The 20002-nt window shown below is 38.4% G+C and overlaps 1 protein-coding gene across 1 annotated transcript in view; it reads left to right on the top strand.

The window, feature by feature from the left end:
• LOC104078416 (rap1 GTPase-GDP dissociation stimulator 1-like) overlaps positions 1-19742 on the top strand; it is a 54756-nt gene extending 35014 nt beyond the window's left edge. The window contains exons 6-14 of the mRNA XM_009580060.1: positions 1984-2112; positions 3254-3379; positions 4028-4171; positions 8213-8347; positions 11552-11677; positions 15930-16069; positions 16987-17113; positions 18175-18303; positions 19539-19742. Of these exons, the coding sequence (XP_009578355.1) occupies positions 1984-2112; positions 3254-3379; positions 4028-4171; positions 8213-8347; positions 11552-11677; positions 15930-16069; positions 16987-17113; positions 18175-18303; positions 19539-19672 (1190 nt within the window). The 3' untranslated portion in view covers positions 19673-19742. The remainder of the gene's footprint in view (positions 1-1983; positions 2113-3253; positions 3380-4027; positions 4172-8212; positions 8348-11551; positions 11678-15929; positions 16070-16986; positions 17114-18174; positions 18304-19538) is intronic.
• The last annotated feature ends 260 nt before the right edge of the window (positions 19743-20002 follow it).

Raw genomic sequence — 20002 nt, 5'->3', positions numbered from 1 at the left:
TGCAACTACAAGAGTAGCAGAGCCTCGTACATATCTTAATTTTGTAGAACTGCCTTGGGCCCAAATACTGCATGGCTTTGTCTTCTTGCAAAGTAGTAACAGCATCTATAAAGCAAAGCACTTATTTAAAAAATGTGTCAGAGAAAATGTACTCTAAAAAATAAAAAATATCAAGATATCTATGCAAGGAATGGTCTTCTCTGAGGACCATTCCTTGCATATAGATCTTTGTGCTCCAGATTTTTCCATAAAGCCAGTACACTAGCTTGCCTGCTGGTCTCACAAATTAAACCCTTTTCATTTACTTGTCCCAACAGTTTAAGATTTTTCTTTTACCTTTAATTCCCAGACTGACCAAAAATATTTATCGCATGCTGGAGATAATATGGAACTTTTCACCTAGTATCTTCTATCTATTTCCCTCTGCCTTCAACTTACCTTCTCTTACCTTTCCAGTGTGGACCTGTGTAGCTTTATCTAGAAAGCTATGGGTTTGCCTCCCTGCACTGTTCCTATGAAATCCAAGCACAATAGGTACCTGGTATAGATTCTACGAGCCCCCTGCAAATTAGATGTATTTGCCAAGGAATGCCACATAATAGTTTAAAAAAGCCCTCCCCGTACAATTACATGCAAGGCTCATGCAACTACTGTACACCAGCATTACCTACAGCATATGGCCATATTGCAAATCTGCTTCACTTCTGTCAGAACACAGGCCCAGCGTAGATTTGACAAGATGACTGTGACTATAAGATACGTACTTTAATAATTTATATTACTAACACAGAAATAAATACATCATAGAAAAATTCACTTCAGTGATTCCCTGATTGAATTACAATCGTATATGCTACAATAGCACCCAGCTACTTTCCGGTGTCTGTCATACATGCTGTCATTCAAGTTGCAGTCTAGCTCTCAGCAAGACACTGCTGCAAAAGCAGTGTCATTTTACTGTTAAGCAACCATCACTTATATTTCATACTACTTGGCATTCTCAAAATCATTTTAGATATTAAGCTTTCATTCATTACAAGACAAACTAAAAAAAGAAAGAAAATGGTTATCAGTGTTTTCCTCAGCAATTCTGCATGCAGATGGAGACAACTGTAGTTAGTATACTAGAACCAGGACCAAATTAATTTTTACTTACTGTACTTTGTTGACTTCCTTTAAGTCACATGAATTTACACCTGCTTGAGAACATATAAAAGGTTCAGCCTATAAAAATTCCAAAGATACCTTGAATTCAAGCACTCCAAGGCTCCCTACATGCTGAGCAGCTAACATTCAAAAAACTGGAAGAGAATGATCTCCCTAGATGAACTTTAAAGCAGTCTGTTTTTCAGTGGTATCTTATAATAGCCCAGGTATTGGTAAAGTGTCTTGTTCTAAAAAGCATTTTTTTTTTTTTAAGAAACAAAAAAGAATCATTATTTTAACATGCAAAAAGTAGGTATATGGACATTTGCTATATGAGTCAGAACACTATTGATCCCTGAAAGCAGTCGTCACTAGACTATGCTTTATCTTGGGTTTCCAGTCCCTTCCATCTCCCCGCACTTAAGAACAAAAGAAGCCATAGGATAATAAGGCCTGAGATTCCCATTCCCTGAGAGAAATAAGCCAACTGTCAGTTCCTCACTCAATTTTCAGATACATACATACCAGTTCCATCAGAACTCACTTTAGAAGCTGCACTAGTAGCAGAGATGCTCATGCAACTGCCCTCATATATTTTTACAGTGGCTTAATTCCTCAAGTCAAAGTAGAACCAGGAGGTTTAGCAAAACTCTGTCCTGAACCTGCATTTCCCAAACACACACATTAGCCTGAACCCACAGCACAAAAGCTATACAAATTTTAACAGTGTGAGAAAGAACCAGATTATCTTGCTGCAAAGCATCTCAGTTGACCCTTTTTATTGATTTAATTGGTCCCTATTTAATGACCTTTAACTTCTATGCCTACTATTATCAGGGGATCTTCAGGAAGAGCTGGTGAAGGTAGGAGTAATCACATCACTAGTCCGAATATTAACCGATTATGCAGAGAGTGAACCGCTTGTCCATGTTGATCTATTGGCCTTATGCAATCTTGCAGACCTTGGTAAGTAAATGTTTTTGTATCTTGGAGCAAAACATCATCTTCACACTGTCACTGCCTTTCCATGTACATGTAGAAAACCCACAGGTTTGTGGGTTATTTGAGGGGGTGGGTTTTTTGGTTTTGTTTGTTTGTTTGTTTTGGGTTTTGTTTTTTAAACACTACTGACACCTAATCAGGGACTGGCCACAGTATCTGTATTGGAGAAGTAACTACTCTTTCCTGGAGTACCAGCAATTGCTTGTACTATTTTAAAACAATTAACATTTAATAGATAGCTTTTGACTCAAAAAAGTATAGAGGGCATAACTTCATGTGGTAAATTGACAGTTTCAGCTACTTCAGATATGGTACATTAAATACTCATTTATTAAAAATTTATTTCTATTTAATAATTAAGTGTATATACCTTAATGAAACAGCTTCCCTTTTCATTTATGCAGTTTTCAAACCAAAGTAATCTCCACTGATTTAAAATACATCTGCCCTACATTAGACAAGTTGTAAGTACTGATGGAAGAAAAAGATCAAGCAGAAAAGCATTACCACACTTTGTATATGGTCTGACTACAATTTGATCTACTCTTTCCTGCATTTAGGGGGAGAGACAGGGAAGGGGGCATGGTATCACACTGTCACATCACCCTCTAGTGAGGTCTGTCCTTTATAGATCTCTTTATTACTTAATACCATATTCCTTTCAAATGTGTTCTATGTCAGACAGCTGCAAACTATAAAAAAATTTGATCTCTGTTAACATACATCTTGTAGATGTTTAGGACCCCAGCAAGACTAGAAGCATCCAATCTAGGCAGAAAATATACTACTACAGCAAACTGGCATGTGCCAATTTGATATATTAAATAATCATACTACAGATGGATTTATAAGAGTCAGTGGAATTAAGCCAGGATTAATTTGGCAGCTATTGTAAGGTCATAGCTACAGGAATTACACAAAAATAGTGTTAAAGAAAGAAGCGGGGGGGAGAAGGGATGGAGTAGAGTTTTGCTGTCTCAGTGCTGTCCAAAGGGACAGAAGCATCTATAAAAACAGAAAAAGCATTCAAAAACAGGGAGCTATGCTTTTAACATTTAATCAGATCAAAGAACCATTCAAAATCCTGACTTTATTATATACACAGAGACAGCCAAGGAAGCTCTAAGCAAGACAAAAGTTGCTGAACAGCTGGTGAAACAACTGAGAAGAGCAGAGAACCATGAGAGGTTAGAAATTGTCTTTGAGGTCCTGCAAGCACTTGCAGAAAATGGTAAGGCTCCTTTCAGCTTGGGGGAATGAGGGGAGACAGCGTACTAGTACTTAGCTTAAGCTCCGGGTTCTGAGTTTGTCATGGGATCCTACTAATGGAACCAGCTATCCCTTCAGTGGAAATAAGCCACAAGAACATAATGAAATCCCAGCATGAGCAAGACTTTGAAGCTTAGTAGGTGAGGCAACAAAGAAAGGAGGGAGAGAGTAGCATTCCACTCTATTTTGGTGGATCCATAAGATAACAGATTCAAACTCATATTCTCCATGGTGTGTAACAGGAAAGCAGACTGGACAGATTGTTTTTTTTATAAAAAAATGTCAACCAAATATAGTAGAAGATGTCTAGTCTAAGCAGTGGTGTAACAAGCACTGACAAGTATCCACTAAAAATATCTAGATACCTGATCTGGATTTTAAAGAAATGAAAACTCATGACTGGCAATACAAGAAATGTCAAAGATCAGTGCAGAAGCTTTGCTCATTCTGCCTTGGTGTCATCCTAGCACCAGAACATCTGTTATAAACAAAACCAAAAGTGACTGCACCTGAAAAGAGACTAGCTAAAGTTCAAGGATTTAGCTTCCTAGTTTGAAACACTTCAAAGACCTAAGAAGCTTTTAGTGTGCTTTTACTGTGATCTCTACAGATGCTCTGAAAGTGCAGTTGGTGGAGGCAGGCGTGCAAGAGGTGCTGTCTGAGATCCTGCTGCGGCTCCAAGGTAGTTCACAAGCTGAAGATACGTGCATTGTGAAGGCTGCATCAGATCTCATTGTCTCTCTGCTTCTTGGAGGTAAAAGAGGGAATACTGACAGTCCAGATACATAAAGAAACAACATTAAAAAGTCCCCTTAGCAGAGGAGTCGCCATCTGCTCTGTTGCTTTCATTTCTTTAACAGGGTAACATCTGCAACCTGTTTCAAAATCCTCAGGGGAATTCTTCTCAGACACCACACTTTTTCACTTTTTATAGGAGCCTAGTGCTCACATTGCCATGCTTCCCTTCAAGCATATACATATGTTGCCTCAAGTCATTAATACCACTGTGACTGTTCTTGCGCAGAACACAAACGCAAGCACAAGAACTTCAGGCCATTGTAGCTGTACCTGTTGTTGTCAGTTCACACTCTGCTTCTATAGCCTAAGAGCCAGTTTTAAATTTAAAGCTAATAATCAAATTAAGTTCACATCGTATTGAACTACTCATGTTTCCTCATTCACTATTCCAAATCTGTGTACATACTTCAAACATTTGGATTAACAAATGAAATTAAGAACTTTCTTGGATTACAAGTTCTGCATCTATCTATTAGGAACAGACTACACACATTGCTGACCTAGATTTTTCACTAAGTCTTTAAGCTGATTTCAGGAACAACACAAAAAGGCTAAAGACCTAATAGCAACTTAGTTTAGGTGGCCCTGCTATGTTGTGTTTTGGACAGTGCAGATTAAAGAAGAAAACATCAAGAACTGGACACTTATACTGCGTTCCACCACCCCCAATCCCAAAGCAACCAACAGTTTAAAGGTCTTAAATTATTAACTATAACAACAACCTAAGTCATCATTGATTCAAATCTTCCCAAAGACAGACAGAACAATTCACTTCGGGGCTAATTATAAACAGACATGAGATGTTCTCTCTATTTATCATGCCACAGATAAGTACATGCAGAAGTTTTTTTGCTAAGGGATGTGGCATCATCTCCCAGAATGTTGGTACTTGCACCACATCCAAACACATGCAGCCACAGAGACAGGATCAACAGCTATTGCTAATTTTACAAAAAATTTTAAGGTTGGTTATTCTCTACCCTTCAAAGATGGAAAGCCACTGTTTGTGAGTAGAAAGAAAAGCAACACTACTAGATTTCATTGCTCCCTGGCTCTGAAACAGTAACATTCTTGTTTTTCTGCAGACTGGAGACTTGCATACCTTTAAGTTATAGATGTTAATGATATTGAAGTAGTTTGAGGAACATGATTGTGAAAAATGGGGTGGTCAGGTATGCAAGCTTTCGCACTTTTTTTTTTTGGCCTAAATCACACATTATTGGAGCGGAGACTCTGGAAATGTTTCACAGCAAATACATTTGTTAGAAATATATTAAAAAAACCCAGTTATTGATGTTCTAGGTTTTAAGTCACTTTTAGGAAGGGAAGGTTACTTGGATACATTGGGGGGGGGGAAATAAATCTCAAGATAAGCCATTTTATCTTTCACACTTTCCTATTACAGAAAGCAATGAGCCTTAATACTATGCAGAGAGAAAGACAGAGACTCTTACAGACTCCTGCAAAGCATGCTGTGCTGAATCAGTCAGCAGAAGATACCCCACTATGTTTTCTGTCCTTTCTCACTGTACTGGGTTCAAACTCAATTAACAAAAAGGAGCTTTTTCAACATTGCTCAACTTTCTGCATTAATATGTGCTTAATTATCATAAAAGATTCCCTCACATCTGTCTGAATATTTAGCTAGTCAGTCTCAAGTCTGTTTTGTTTTTTTTTTTAAAGCAAGCTATCATACACACATCTCTCTACCTCCCCCCCACATCCCTTCTAGACTCCTTTTCTTCCTTTTCTCGTATCTTGCTCTGAATCAGCCATTGTGCATCATGGTTCTACAAAGGCCACAGAAATGCCCTCGGTGCCTTTAAACTGGCTATCTTCAATTTATTCAGCTGAATGTCTTACTTTGTCACTAACTCTCCTCCCTCCATCTCCCCCACAACCCCATTAGATGTTTCATGTGGAAAAAGTGAATAATCCCTTTCAGTATGTGCCACTGATGTATGCACAGCCTTTAATCTAAGAAAAAAATCCTATGGAAATCTGATCTCAGCATCAAATGACTTCTGAGGCAGTGAAAAGATGACAGACAGCTTTTGCAGCTATGAAAGTGGCAGTTCCTATCAGGCTTTAACTATGAGCCATTAAATTGAAGGTTCTGCTGCTATCCAAGCAAAAATCCATAGGAGAGAGAACCAATTTGGAGCTCTGTGACAATCAAAGCAAGGCAACCACTAATGGTTCTGCCTGTTCGCACTTTGCTACAAGAGAAAAAAAACATTCTGCCATTCTTTTGTTTGAAAAGTAGGGGCAGGAGAGAAATTGAGTTCAATTAAGGTTAGTCTATATGAAGATCAAAGTATCTTGCCTGCAGAATTTTGTCAGACCAAAAGAGATGGTCTGTTCCTAGAGAATCTACTCCTAAAGAGGACTGGCCAATTTTCCTCATATACTCTGATCTCCAAAGATTAGGACCAGGCAAGAGAATATTTGAAGAACCACAAGCAAAACCCATCAGCTTTAGAGAATGTATGCATAAATTGATATCAAAAGATTTTTGCATGAGTAGAATTCAAACTATTTCACAGACTGGCAGTTCTCTTATGAAAATATCACTTATATTTTATAAGCATTTGACAAATTCTTATTTAACATATGTAGTAGTTATACAAGGGAAAAAATATGCTACTAACGGAAATGCTAAGACTGTAAAGGAATAGTAGGCATTGGTTCAAAAGACAACATGGAGGAGTTTCTACTACTTCGGGGTGGAAATAACATTCAAACTAGCAAAGGTGTTAAAATTACTAGAGCCATTTTTAAGTGCTATACACAAAAATTAGAAGTCTGTACATCTTAGGCATGCAGTTAGTACCATGAGAAGCACCTAAAGCTACTTTTGCCCAGATTCTGTATTTGTATGAAGTCTGTATAGTTCCACGGATAATTGTTTACCCCAGGTGAAGATGCGGTCTTCTTATACAGTGTTCACACTGTTTTGCCACTTTTTAACAAACAGCATTCACACGGTAACAGCACAGCAATAAGGAAATATTGACTGGTGTCAGGAATATGCTTCTCTTGAGGTATAATAAACTGCATAAAATAAAATACAGAAACAGATTTGCAAAATGGCATCTTCAAAATACTTCCTTCAGGAAGGATGCAGACCATAATATGCAGGGTTTCCTTTTGCTCTTTAGGAGAAGACTTTCTCATTTCCTATCAAGGTGAGCTAAGTAGCTTTTGATAACAAACCAGCTGTCACCTCTGCAGAGCAAGTTCTCAAAGACAGAGGGAGACATACAGACATGCATTGACAAAATATTGCAGAGCATGTACTGGGCAAAAGGGTACTTCTTTGGAATGTACAAATCTGCTCTTTCACCAGCATTAAACAGATCAGAACTCTCTAGGTCAACTCTTATTTTCCTAGCTTCGTATGAGTGCAACTCAATTAGAATTCTCATTTCAGAAAGTGGGTTTCTCAAAACAGGTAAGAAAAACCTAGGCCTGATTCTTTCGATGATTAGTTAATGACAAATTATTTGATTGAATACAAGGAGTAACAGCAGTACAAAACTAGTAATCAGACTCACCATTGCTGGATGAGATCCCTGGTCTCACAATAGTCTCTTAAACCAGTAGAATAGTAAAATTGGAGTATTAAAGCTATGCTGTGGAGAAATAGAAAACGCCACCAGTATTCCACCACATATATAGTGGAAAATAAAGCAATATTGAGGAAGAAATTGACTGGAGAACATATGGTTTTGAATTTGACAGTGACTGTCCCTAGAAAGCTCTCTCAAGCTAAGCTTTACTAAAGGGTATCTCAGCATCAATTCACAGGTGGCTAATACCCACTTATCTCTAGAGTTGAAGGTTGTAAAAAACAATGCAAAAGCTACGGTCTCAATCTTATCAAGACATGAAAACAGTCAAGGCAAAGACTCCCTGAATTCTCAATTTGCATGATTAATTTCTGTCATGGTGTTTCTTATCTCTCTCACCTCCTTGGTTTTGCCTCTTTCTTCAGATGGTAACTGTGTACGAATGGTACAACTGGGAGTCGTACATCAGCTTCTGGATCTTTTGGAGAAACATGTAGAGAGTGGGGATGTCTCTGTTCAACATGCTGCACTCAGTGCACTTCGAAACCTTGCTATACCAGGTACAGAGTCACCTGAAGACAATTGACTTACTGTGATTCTTTGTAAAGATGGGTCATTTAGTGGAGATCTGTGCAGCTCTGTCCAAGTCACCAATTCCAGTCCCTTGTATTTTGAGGGACAATTGACCTTTTTTCCCCCCTGCAGAGACATATATATTTGAATAATTCATCAGGACTTCTCATCTATATAAAGGGTCTAAATATAATAAAGTGTGATCTCATTGCCAGCTGCTGCAATGGTTTCATATTAACAGCATACAGCAGTTCAAGACAAAAATGCAGAGTAGGGTTTATAGCTTAAAATAGAGAGTATGGCGTATCACAGGAGCTATCACATCAGAGATAGTAGCTTCTATAAAGCCAATATTCATTGCAAATTCAGTCTTTGTAATACACTTAAATACTACAATACTTAAAAGGAGCTTATAAGAAAGACGGGGACAGACTTTTTAGTAGGGCCTGTTGCGATAGGACAAGGGGTAATGGTTTTAAAAGAGGGTAGATTTAGACTAGATACAAGGAAGAAGTCTTTGATATATGGAAGAAATTTTTTTTTTTTTACAACGAGGAAGAGGTTTTCTTCCTTTTCTTCCTTTTTTACTGGAAGAGGTTGCCCAGAGAGGTGGTAGATGCCCCATCCCTGGAAACATTCAAGGTCAGGTTGGACGGGGCTCTGAGCAACCTGATCTAGTTGAAGATGTCCCTGCTCATTGCAGGGGGGTGGGACTAGATGACCTTTAAAGGTCCCTTCCCAACCCAAACCATTCCAGGAGTCTATGACTCTATTCTTGCGATCTTTTGTCACTACACATCAGAAAATTGTGCTGCTTCTCATCTCACATTTACTGCTTCCATGTGAAAGTGTAATTCAGGCCAAAAGTATTTTGCTAGAGACTTAACAGTACAGCACCCTGCAATGCAGTCCTTACACTGCTCTACAGTGCTCCAGAGAAGAGCATGACACCAACACTATTTTCTGAAAATAAAAGAACTTGAGGTTGTCTGCCGATTTTATCATGTAAGCTAGCCAGCGTGCTTGGTTTAACAGTTTTATACATAAACATTGCTTTGAACAAGTGAGAGCCCCAGAATATACTAGTTGCTACTTTGACTCCACTACTTCCTTTTAAAGCCTGATACACCCTCATTTCTTCTTGCAGATAGCTCTCTTCAGAACTTCACCTATTTCTTTCAACTTATTTTTGGTATGCTCAGAAGTAATTTATTTAGTTTGGCTTATAATATTCTCACACACTCTGGACCATAAGAGCCAACCATGTCTATCTATTCAGTATTTTAATAAACATATTTCACACCGAAAGCCCCTCAACTGCTTCTATGTATATTTTATTTCTCTGTGAAGAGATTTTCTACCACCATTCACATCAGCAGAGGCCTGTGCAAATTGCTTTTTAGTGCTAACAAGAGTATGCAGTATTTCGACCATGCATGCCAGCTACCTTTCATCAGTTACAACCTAACACAGAGCTGTTAGAAGATAATCATAGAATCATGAAAAATCAGAGACCCATCCAGTGGAAATTAGGAGCGTAATTTAGTAGGCAAAATGTAACTATCTTTATTAGAATAAAAAGGTGGATTTTTTCTATAAGCCTAGGGGTGTGCCATGCTTAGTTCTCAGATTTCACTCCTGCAATATGCACAATAGGATTTAATGATTACAAGCAGCAAAGATACCAATTAATCTTATTTGAAAGATAGCAGTTTTCATGTAGTTTCCCTTGACAAGCAGAGATGATCACATTCTAACTCACAACAGAACCCGTTCCTCAACAAATACCAAGGCCCACTTTTTGCAATGCCAAGCCCAGCATTTCTTGGGAGTTCCTTAACAAAGCAATGAACGCAGCTGATCTTGCAAAGATTATGAAATCTAAAACTCCAGAAAAATATAGGTGCAACTTACGACTTCACCCCCATACCACCTGCTACACATAGCATCAGGTGTACTTTAAAAGGCTCAACTCTGAATTATAAAATATCAATGTATCAATACAGAGTCTATTTTGGTATTTTGGGTATCTGTTCTGTTCAAGTCTATTACAAACCATTTTAGATCTTTCCAAGTGTGTACACAATGCATAGCACTTAAAATGCTATTCCTACACTGTGCTTTTCCTCATCAATTCATAAAAATATCAGAATATGGAAGCTGTAAGACATTACCTCGCAATAATACATTACTTCCAGAAATACACAAACTATCACTTTCAACAATATAATCTGCTACCTGGGAAAAAACCAAAAAACTGAGTGCGAATCCAAATAAATAATAAAATAAAAGTAAATTCAATATAAGCCAACACTTGCAAATGGGCACAGGGGAAGTCTTCAATTCAAGTAGTGATCTTAAAAGAAAACAGGTGCTTATAAAAAAAATTGCAAAAGTCATTATGCTCTAGTGAATGGAGTCAGTCTGTGCCACTGAAAAACAAGGACATTAAGAGCAAGTTACTTAAGTGTCTGCTTCTCAATTTGCCCAATAAAAGGAAGAAGGGATAGAACAGTTATCTCCTTAATTTCACTGTTCTGTCATTCCCCCACCCCTCAAAAAAAAGACACACAGAGGATGGGAAGAAAATTGCTCTGGAGGAAGCAGCTTTTGATAGCACAGTCAAGCAGCATTAGGACTCTTTCCAGAAAGCTTCTGATTATTACCAGGGATTACCGTACTAATGACTGGAGCAAAGATGCAAGAATTAGGAGAGGAAAGCACAGAAACAAAGGCATGAATAACAAGGGATCAGTGAGCTCGAATACAAAAAAGAAAATTCATCTCAAGAAATACGGCTATGTAAATCACTTCTGTCACCCAGTTCAGTTAAGCACAGGAAAGGCTTGCTCATTGCGTGGGCAAGTTGATGGATAATCTATTACAACTAGAAAAAGGAAGAGAAACAACAATGCTGTGTTTATCCTCTTTTATGTACCTCATTCCCAGCAGGGCTGAGATCAAAAGTAACTAAAATATCGTAACAGCAATTCCTAGGAAGTTTTAGCTCAAAAGAAAAGCCTAAACATTTGGGCAGTCCTGACTTCATTCCTGAGCACTCTAACAAGTTGGACCTTTTGCTAAGAGCATAACAGAGCATAAAATTCAGAACAAGTTATGTCGTATCTGTGTTTTCAGATGCTTGTGTAGTTACTGAGCTTCACATCAACATTTTTTTTTCCATTTTCTAGTTGTTAACAAGGTTCAAATGCTGGAGGAAGGTGTGGCAGAGCGGATTCAGGCACTTCTAAGGTCAGAGATGCCTCCTGTGCAGTTTAAACTTCTTGGAACACTACGGATGTTAGCAGATGGTCAAGGTAGGGAATTGCTAATGTTTACTAATGTCAACTATACATCCCCCTCCTCTCTTCCCCCTGCAAGACAACGGATGTGCAAAGAGACTACAGGCTAAGTGCCCTGCTAATCTAATTCCACTCAATCTGGAGAGGTTCCAACAGAGATGATTGCCGGAGGCTGCGAGCCTTCCATACTGACCCAGTCAGCCTCAGAGGTAGATGAGAAAAACCAAATGGAAGAATCTGCAGTAGTCAGTGAGAAATGGCAAAGGCCTAAAAGGAAGATGTTTTCCACCAGGCATGAGTATGATAGAAAAGATGTCAGGATAAAGATTTACAGTGCCAAACCACAGGGAAGCAAATCAATAGAAGAACGGAAGAATATAGGAGAATATAAAAGGATCAAAGGGAGCTGGGGTGGAGAGAGGCAGGAGAAATGAGTTTCTACCAGTCACACAGTCTCTCTATACACATGTTGCTAGGTTTATCTCGCTGGTGTGGCTCAAATGTTGAATTTACTTTCCATGTTGAAATACCGGATTATCTACTTGCACTTCATTCAGTTTTACAGAGGTGGGTATGCAAAGGCAACAATACTCACTCTGCATATAGTTGCATTTTGAGAAACATACACAATGTCAGAATTACTTTAAGATCTACTACAATGTTTTAATTTATACTTAGACTTATCTAGCTTCTTACCTGAGCATAACACAAAACCAAGTGTTGTGGGGTTTGGTTTTTTTAGTAAGTGTTCTAATTCTTTCATATCACTAGAGCACTTACTCTAGAACATTAATCAGTACAGACCACCTTGACGTGCAGGAATAACAAGAAACAGGTCAAAAACAGAATCAGAAAAGTTACGACCATTTTGCTATGGGAACTGATAGCTGGTACAGAACAATTACAATCACAAATTCATTAGTTATAACCTCTCTCCTACATTCCATGCAGCACTCATTTACACCACTTTGATATGGCAGCTACTTGCATCCTTTTTCAAATGAATATGCACGATATAAAATTTAGATCTAGCACTCATTAATTTGCACTGATTCCAGTCCAGTAAAAAGCTGCTTTCACTTCTATTTCACCATGGTAGGAAATGGACATTGCAAGATATACAGAAACTTAGCCTCTTCTTCCTCTCAGGCTTTGAAGGAAGTCATTAAAAGGTCATTTCTCCAAAGTTATATCTGAATTGTGACAAGGGAGACCATTTAGCTTTAAAATTGAGACATCATTATAACACATCTAAATTATGAAACACTAAATTATCTTTTTTTTTTAACTCAATGCTATTTACCAGCCCTAGTATGAAGTTGGAATTTGGCACAAAATGGTACAACTTCTGAATCTGAAACAATACAGATAAAGTGTAGCGTAGAAAAAAAGATGTAGAAGATTATTCAATGTTTACCCATTCTTGCCTATGAGCACACAATTCTCCCACCTTTAATTACTTTCTATTCCGTTTACCCAGGAGCTAACATTGCCCTTAATTAACTCAGCCTGAAACTCTTATGAATACACATCTATTAAGAAGTCCACACTAAATTAATTAATTGCATTATCTAGTATAAATTCATTACTCTGACAATCACTGGGCATGCTGAGGCCTACAGACTAGAAGAGGTAGGTTTCTTTCTAACTATAGAAAACTGCAGTCAGATCTGCCAGCTTCATTACACTAAAGAGATGTTAACATTAATTCCTGGTATTTCCACTGTTTTGCTTCAGAGGAGCAGAAGAATTTGTGCACTTCAACAGCCAAAGGACTTTCAGCTCAACTGAAAAGTTCAGTCATACACACAATTTATTCAAATTTGGCGTTTTGTAAGTTAAAAGGTCCTCCTGATCCTGTTAAGAATAACTAATTGGGTTTTACCTGAAAGAGCTCTATTGCTGGCAGACATCACGAAGTCCCTGTCAAACTGGGTCAAGACGCCTCCTTTGAACAAATCTCTTAGACTGGTTCCATCCACCACCCTCTTACCTCTTTCAGCTTTCTGTACTAAACTGGATTACCATGATCTCGTCAGACTGACATGTAACATCTGACCTAGAAACAAAAGCCTTTCTGTTACAGGAGATAATATGCAGGTGGTTGTGCAACAAGTAACTCTTATCTCAAAACAAACACATTCAACTAGGTTAGAGCTCCCAGATTCCCTGTGGGATTTTGATCTGTGGATTGTCCTTGTTGTACTGGACAAATAAAAAGGAAGTGTCCATCCTTCCTCATCTCCCACCCCAAAATAAAAAGAGTATAGGTTGACTTACAGTTTCTGCAAAATATCTAGAGTAATCATGTGGTTCGTTGACACTGACCTTCTGGTACACACTCTATTTGACCCTTTCCAGAATATCTCAAAACAAACGCAACACACAGAAAGGGACAGGTAAAGAAACAGGAGCAGGGTGATGCCCCTATCAGTTAAACCTATCCCTTCCGTTCCCAATGTTGATGTTGATTCTTCCTTCAGCAAAGCTCCAAGAGACAAACTTCCCAGTATCTTAAAACCATGCAGACTTTTCCCCACATTTTTCCCTTTCTGAATTTGCTTCCAAAGGAGCAGGGATCTCCCTGGTTACCTTCTTTCAGGCCTGGAACTATTTTAAAAGACCATAAAAGCAGAAAGATTGGAAAAAGCCCACATACCCTCTATAGCCCTTCTTAGGGAATGTACACTTCCCATGAAGGCCTTTACCACATCTTTCCTTCTTCAGAGCACACAATGCACATTTCATGCTCATCTGCTCTGGTCCTCCAGCATCGAGGGGTGGGGAGCGGGCATGGGACAGGACTCAAGATGACCAAAATGAAGTCAACAAGAAAAACCCTTAATTACCACTACATGAGACTCCTAAATTTGAATTACGTCTTATAACCACAGTATATTTTTGAAAATAGAACAACTCTACACCAAAAGTGAGCATCTGTCCTGTGACTACTCTTGCCTCTCAGTTGCTACATCTGATGCCCAGTTGGAAGTGCTGTGCATTTATATCCTCAGTTCATGATCAGCTGGAGCACATGGGAACAGCGGTTTGGCAGTTTACAAAACAGCTCTTTTGTGCTCAAAGCCAAATGGGTGAGCACTCAGTTCCTACAAAAAGGCAGCTTAAGTTGTGCACATCACTACTTTCTTATCTTTCTCCTGGTACCCTTCACTTAGAAGAAAATTCCAGTTGAACCAAGATGTAGAATTTCAAAGTCTAAGTATTGAACAGAATCAACTAACTGAAATTACTGAAGCAGTATTTACCAGGATGTTCTCAGGGCTGAACCCCTGCTTAACATATTTGGTTAAAATAGAGTATTTTACAGTCCTCAGCACCATTATATCTGCATTTTTCCTTTGCTTAGGAAATCACTTTCCACCAGTTAGTCACTTTTGATCCACAGCACTTTAAAGATGCATTATTAAACTGCAATAAGACTCGTGGAACCATGTGTTAGACTGATGCAATATTGAGAAAGCATGAGTAAAGTTCCTTTTGCTGCTGAACTTCTAAGAGCTTTGGGAGTAGTCTCCCTTAGTGGCAACAAGCCTTACACCACAGCATATCATTAGAGTTCCACTTCTTAGGCAAAGTTATCTAGTGAGGTTTTTTCCAAATGTCAACCACACAGATTAATACTTCTAGCAAGTCCTGAGATAGGGTTCCTGAAACACAGGAAAGGCAAATTAAAAGGCTCCTCCAAACTCTGGGGGAAGTTTTGATGATGCCTAATACACAGTTCAACACACATTCTTAAGACTTGAAACATGCAGTTACAGACATACTGCAATTCTGTACTGACTTGGCTTCCCAAATGCTACCAACAGTAATTATCACCATTACTGAGAGCACTGAAACAGCAAGAACAGACTCTGAAGAGCCCATTATTACATTTGTGCAGGGCTCAAAGGGCAAGTGCAAGAAACCAAATGGGAAAGGGACAGTCCTCATGAAGATTTCAGTATAGCAACAGAATATTTGCTTTCAAAGATATGAAGCTGCTCATTTTCAGCAGCCTCTTAAAAAGGATAGGTCTATCGAACAGCTTGCTTTGTTCTTTACCTCCAAGAGTTGCCCTAACACAACTGGCATTCCTCAGGTAAAGATTTCCAAGATACCTTAAAAGCCTAATGCTTTAGTTACAGCTCTTAAAGGATACTGAGCTCAGGCCTGTAGTCCTGGCTACTTCTCCATTCACATTTCTGTGACAGAAAGACTGAGAAGTCCAATTTTGAATGTCTCCTAATGATGCTTTTCTCTTCAGCTGATGCGGCTGAAATCTTGGGCCAAGACCCCATGCTGCTCAACAGACTTGTGCAGTGGTGCAATGCTAATGACCACACCGGCGTTCGTGGAGAAGCAAATCGGCTGCTAGCATCGATCATGCGTCACAACAGATCCCAAGTACGAGAGTTATTGGTCTGATGTTTCTACTTTAGCTTTAAAAAAGTATTTTTAAAGCTTGTCAATATAGCTAGGGGTTAAGTGTTAAACAGCACATACAACTTTATCATTAAAAACATGAAAATTCACCGTAAAAACCCCTCCAGTCTGCCTCAATACGAATAAGGGGGAGGCGAGCAGAAAAGCAGTGCTCTCCATAGCCACAGATGCTGCACAGAAACAGCGACATGGTTACTTACTGTCACTTGTCAACTTTTACCCTGCTTAAGGCTTGACAAATGGTACGTAGGTAAAGCTCTTCTGTTTCCATATTAGTTTCAAATTTCAAATTAAAATGGCAAAGATAACCCAGACCTGTCCCGAACATCAGTCCTCCAGGAGCTCCAAAGAGCCCACTTACCTACCTAGCGATGGATGAATCTGGCGTGATCTGTGATCTGCTGGCATATTAGAACAGGCTTCTGTTTCTTGTAAATCATGCTATTATATACAGGCATCCCAACCATGCTTTACCTTGAGGTAGTGATAAAAAAAAGTAGATAAAAAAGTAGATACTATCTGCACAGGCTTCAATAAAGTAAAACTAATCTTTGCTAGTTTGAAGGCTTGAAATGAAAAACTGAATAAGGTTAAACTAAAATTCTTGAGACAAATGTATCTATTTTTATCTTATAACTATGCATACACATAATTGTAAGTATTGATATTCCAAGTAAATTAGACCAGCACTAAGCAGACATGTATGATCAGTGCCAAAAGAAATGTTCTCTAGTCTTCAAATATCAACAGTTCGCATTGCAGCAGGCAAATAATTTCCATTTATTCAGAGGCTGAAGAGTGCAATCTCTCTTCTCTCTTCATTCTACTTTATTCTAAGTCAGATTTCCACCTGTGATACTTTACCTTTCCTTTAACAGGAAGTGGTCAAGGCCATCCAGGAGGCACAAGGAGTGAAGCATCTGGTTTCCATGACAACAAGCGAACATGCTGCCATGCAGAATGAGGCTCTGAATGCCTTGGCAATAGCATCTGCAATCGATTTAGGTATTTTTCTCCTAAAAGTATTTATCTGTGCAAGATCCTCAATTATTAAGAAACATTTTTATGCTGTTAATTCTACACAAAATGTAAGAAAAAGCATGTTTCTGGACTAGATTTAGCTCTTCAGCATGAAATAAAGGAGGCCAGCCATCCAGAATATCAAAAAAGCAATAGGCTTCAGGAATTGCCTGAAGATTTTTGTTTAGGGGAGAGTCAAATGATCAGGTTGTATGGACAGGCACAATCTGTTGAGTAACATGGTATGATGCTAGAAACCCACACAGAAAACCAGAACAAAAGTAAAGGTGATGAAGACCAGAGAAAAAGATGAGAAAATCTAAATGAAGACAAAATTAAGAACAAATTATGGACTTGAATGGTCAATGAAGACTATAAATGGAGGAAATAATCTTCAGAAGATAGACATTTGAATGCAGGAGAGAATAAAGCAGAAGCATAGACAAAAAGGCCTTGTAGAAGCTGCAAATGAAACAAATGAGAAAACTATAAAAGTTCTAACTACTTTTACTCAGCTAATTTTCAAAGAGATTTTTTTTTTTTCAGATTTTTCCTGTGTGACTGATTACATTTGAAAATGGGTCTCAATTTATTACAATAAAGACAGTGACCACAGAAATCTACATACATCAAAAGATAAATTGAAAAGAAATAGTCAACTTGAAATTTGGAATTCCCTATAGCAACAAGACAGTAAACAGCCCATTTTATTGCGTGGTCCACCATTAAGGCTCTCCAACTCAATTGGGCAATTAATGTGAATCAACATTTCTAGCACTGATAGTTGCAAATTTTAATCTATCATGAGGTTATTTTATACGATCTACAGCATACAGGTTCTGTCTTCCAGAATGAGGCCAGTGAAGAAACACTGTACAGAAAATAATACAGAAATTCTCCAGTACAGAAAACAGATGCCCAAGACATCCCTGTATAGCCAATTTGAAATGAAGCCAGCCAGGAATTTTATTTTTAAAAAGCAAGGGTGTTCACTTTCTAGCTTCTTTTCAGGTAACAGCTCAGGTATTTGTTTACTTATTTTTCAGAAACTCTTGAAGAATCTTTTAAGGAATCACAGCTAGTTCAAAGCTTACACAAACTTCTACAAGATGATAATACAAGTCCTGAGGTGAAATATAATTCAATGGGTCTTTTGTGCAGTCTTCTTAATTCAGGTAACTTCATTTTAAGTTGTCTGTGATGAAAGGATGGATATTTGATGAAAATACAAGTGTTTTCTGTTACTGAAATGTGCTGCTTGCAATGTTGCAGTCAGTGAGTAGTAAAGGATATGAAAGAGGTTCATTCTTTATTGATCACCAAAAATCCCAGTCAAGTAGCTTCTTTCTTTATGAAAAATTGATTAAACCATCAGTTGAATAAAAAAGAAAGGCTTTATTCCAGTGAGTCAGTGCTATAATTAAGTCCTGAAATAGCAAAATTAGAGCCTTGGAATAAAGGCATCTTTGTCCAAATTCACCATGCACAAATGTCTGGCAGTCCCAGGTCCTGTACATACCACAGCATTTTTGCATTCGAAGAAATAGAGTCTGTATCATCTTCCACAGGCAGGCATACATGTGTTCTGCCTATGCTGTAAGCAAACCAGAAACTGAGATAAAATAGCAATTTTAGCAATGCTGCCTTTGCACAGCAACTTTTAGTAAAACATATGACGGATATGATTTCAGTTTCTCTCATTCCATGGTTAGGGAAGACTTAAAACACTTCAAGCAAGATCAGACTCATCCTGCATGTGTGGCACTAACTGAAAACAACCATCTTGAAACCAGGAGTCCAAAGATCTCATGCCAGTTTCTCACATCTTAATACATAGATCATGTAAATTGAAAATAACGATTGTGCTCAGGCAAGGATCTGCCACAAGGGGAGCTGCACCTTTCAAATCCTGGAGCCACCCTATATTGACAGACAAGCTGGATTTTGCAGTATACTCTATTTTTCCCCTGTAGCCACATAGATATTGGAATAGGGATAAGCATTTGCATCCTTCAGTGCTACTACAGAGTATTGACACAACAGATGTCATCTGTAAGACTTTTTTCCAGAGGTGTATATACTTAGCACTTTATAGACTAACTGTAATATTAAGAGTTGAGTCTTACTAATATGAAAGGCTAACAAAAAGGCAAAAAAAAGCTGGAACTTGTCCCGTATTACATTTTCAACAAAGTGCTTTTCTTCTGTTCAATCAGTTCTTGGAAGTCAAACAGGAGAAAAAAAATCTTAACCTGTTCAATACTTTCAATGGCTGAAAGGGTATCTATTGAGCGAAATTTATTTAAAGCAGCTTATTTACAGCAAGTACTCCAAACTTTTATCTTACAATTGTTGGGAGCCACTATGCCATGGCACATCACTAAAACTCAGCATTTCATCTCCCATTCAGGTGATTTGAGACAAGAAATAGAAGAGGACAAGATTAAAGAAACCCTTGAACAACTCTGCAGTCACAGCAACGCAAATGTGGTGAAGGAAGCTGTCACAACATTACAGGTTTTGAGAGGAGAGACACCCCACTAGCCTCCCTTCTTCCCCATAGCAACCCTGCACTGCTGCTGAGGCAAATGCAATAAAACGCCAAGCTTTGCCAACCCTATCTTGCATTTGTCATGCTGCCGCATAACCAACACTACTAAATCCCAGGTACAGCTCCTGCTTTTGAAGCTGTACATACAAAAAAAACCCCTCATTCACTCATCTATTTGGCCTACAGATACTTGCATCACTGCTGCTCTTCACTGAGCTACTAACATACAGCAGTAGGAATAAGGCCTGCCAAGCAAGTTGTCTTAGAAAACATCACATGAGAAGCACCAGGCAATTACCACTTCCAAAATACATTTTTAAACT

The sequence above is a fragment of the Fulmarus glacialis genome, unplaced genomic scaffold, assembly GCF_000690835.1.
Source record: "Fulmarus glacialis isolate BGI_N327 unplaced genomic scaffold, ASM69083v1 scaffold31370, whole genome shotgun sequence".
Taxonomy (NCBI): Eukaryota; Metazoa; Chordata; class Aves; order Procellariiformes; family Procellariidae; genus Fulmarus; species Fulmarus glacialis.
The sequence above is the reverse complement of the archived record's forward strand: the minus strand, read 5'-3'. Positions and strand labels throughout refer to the sequence as shown.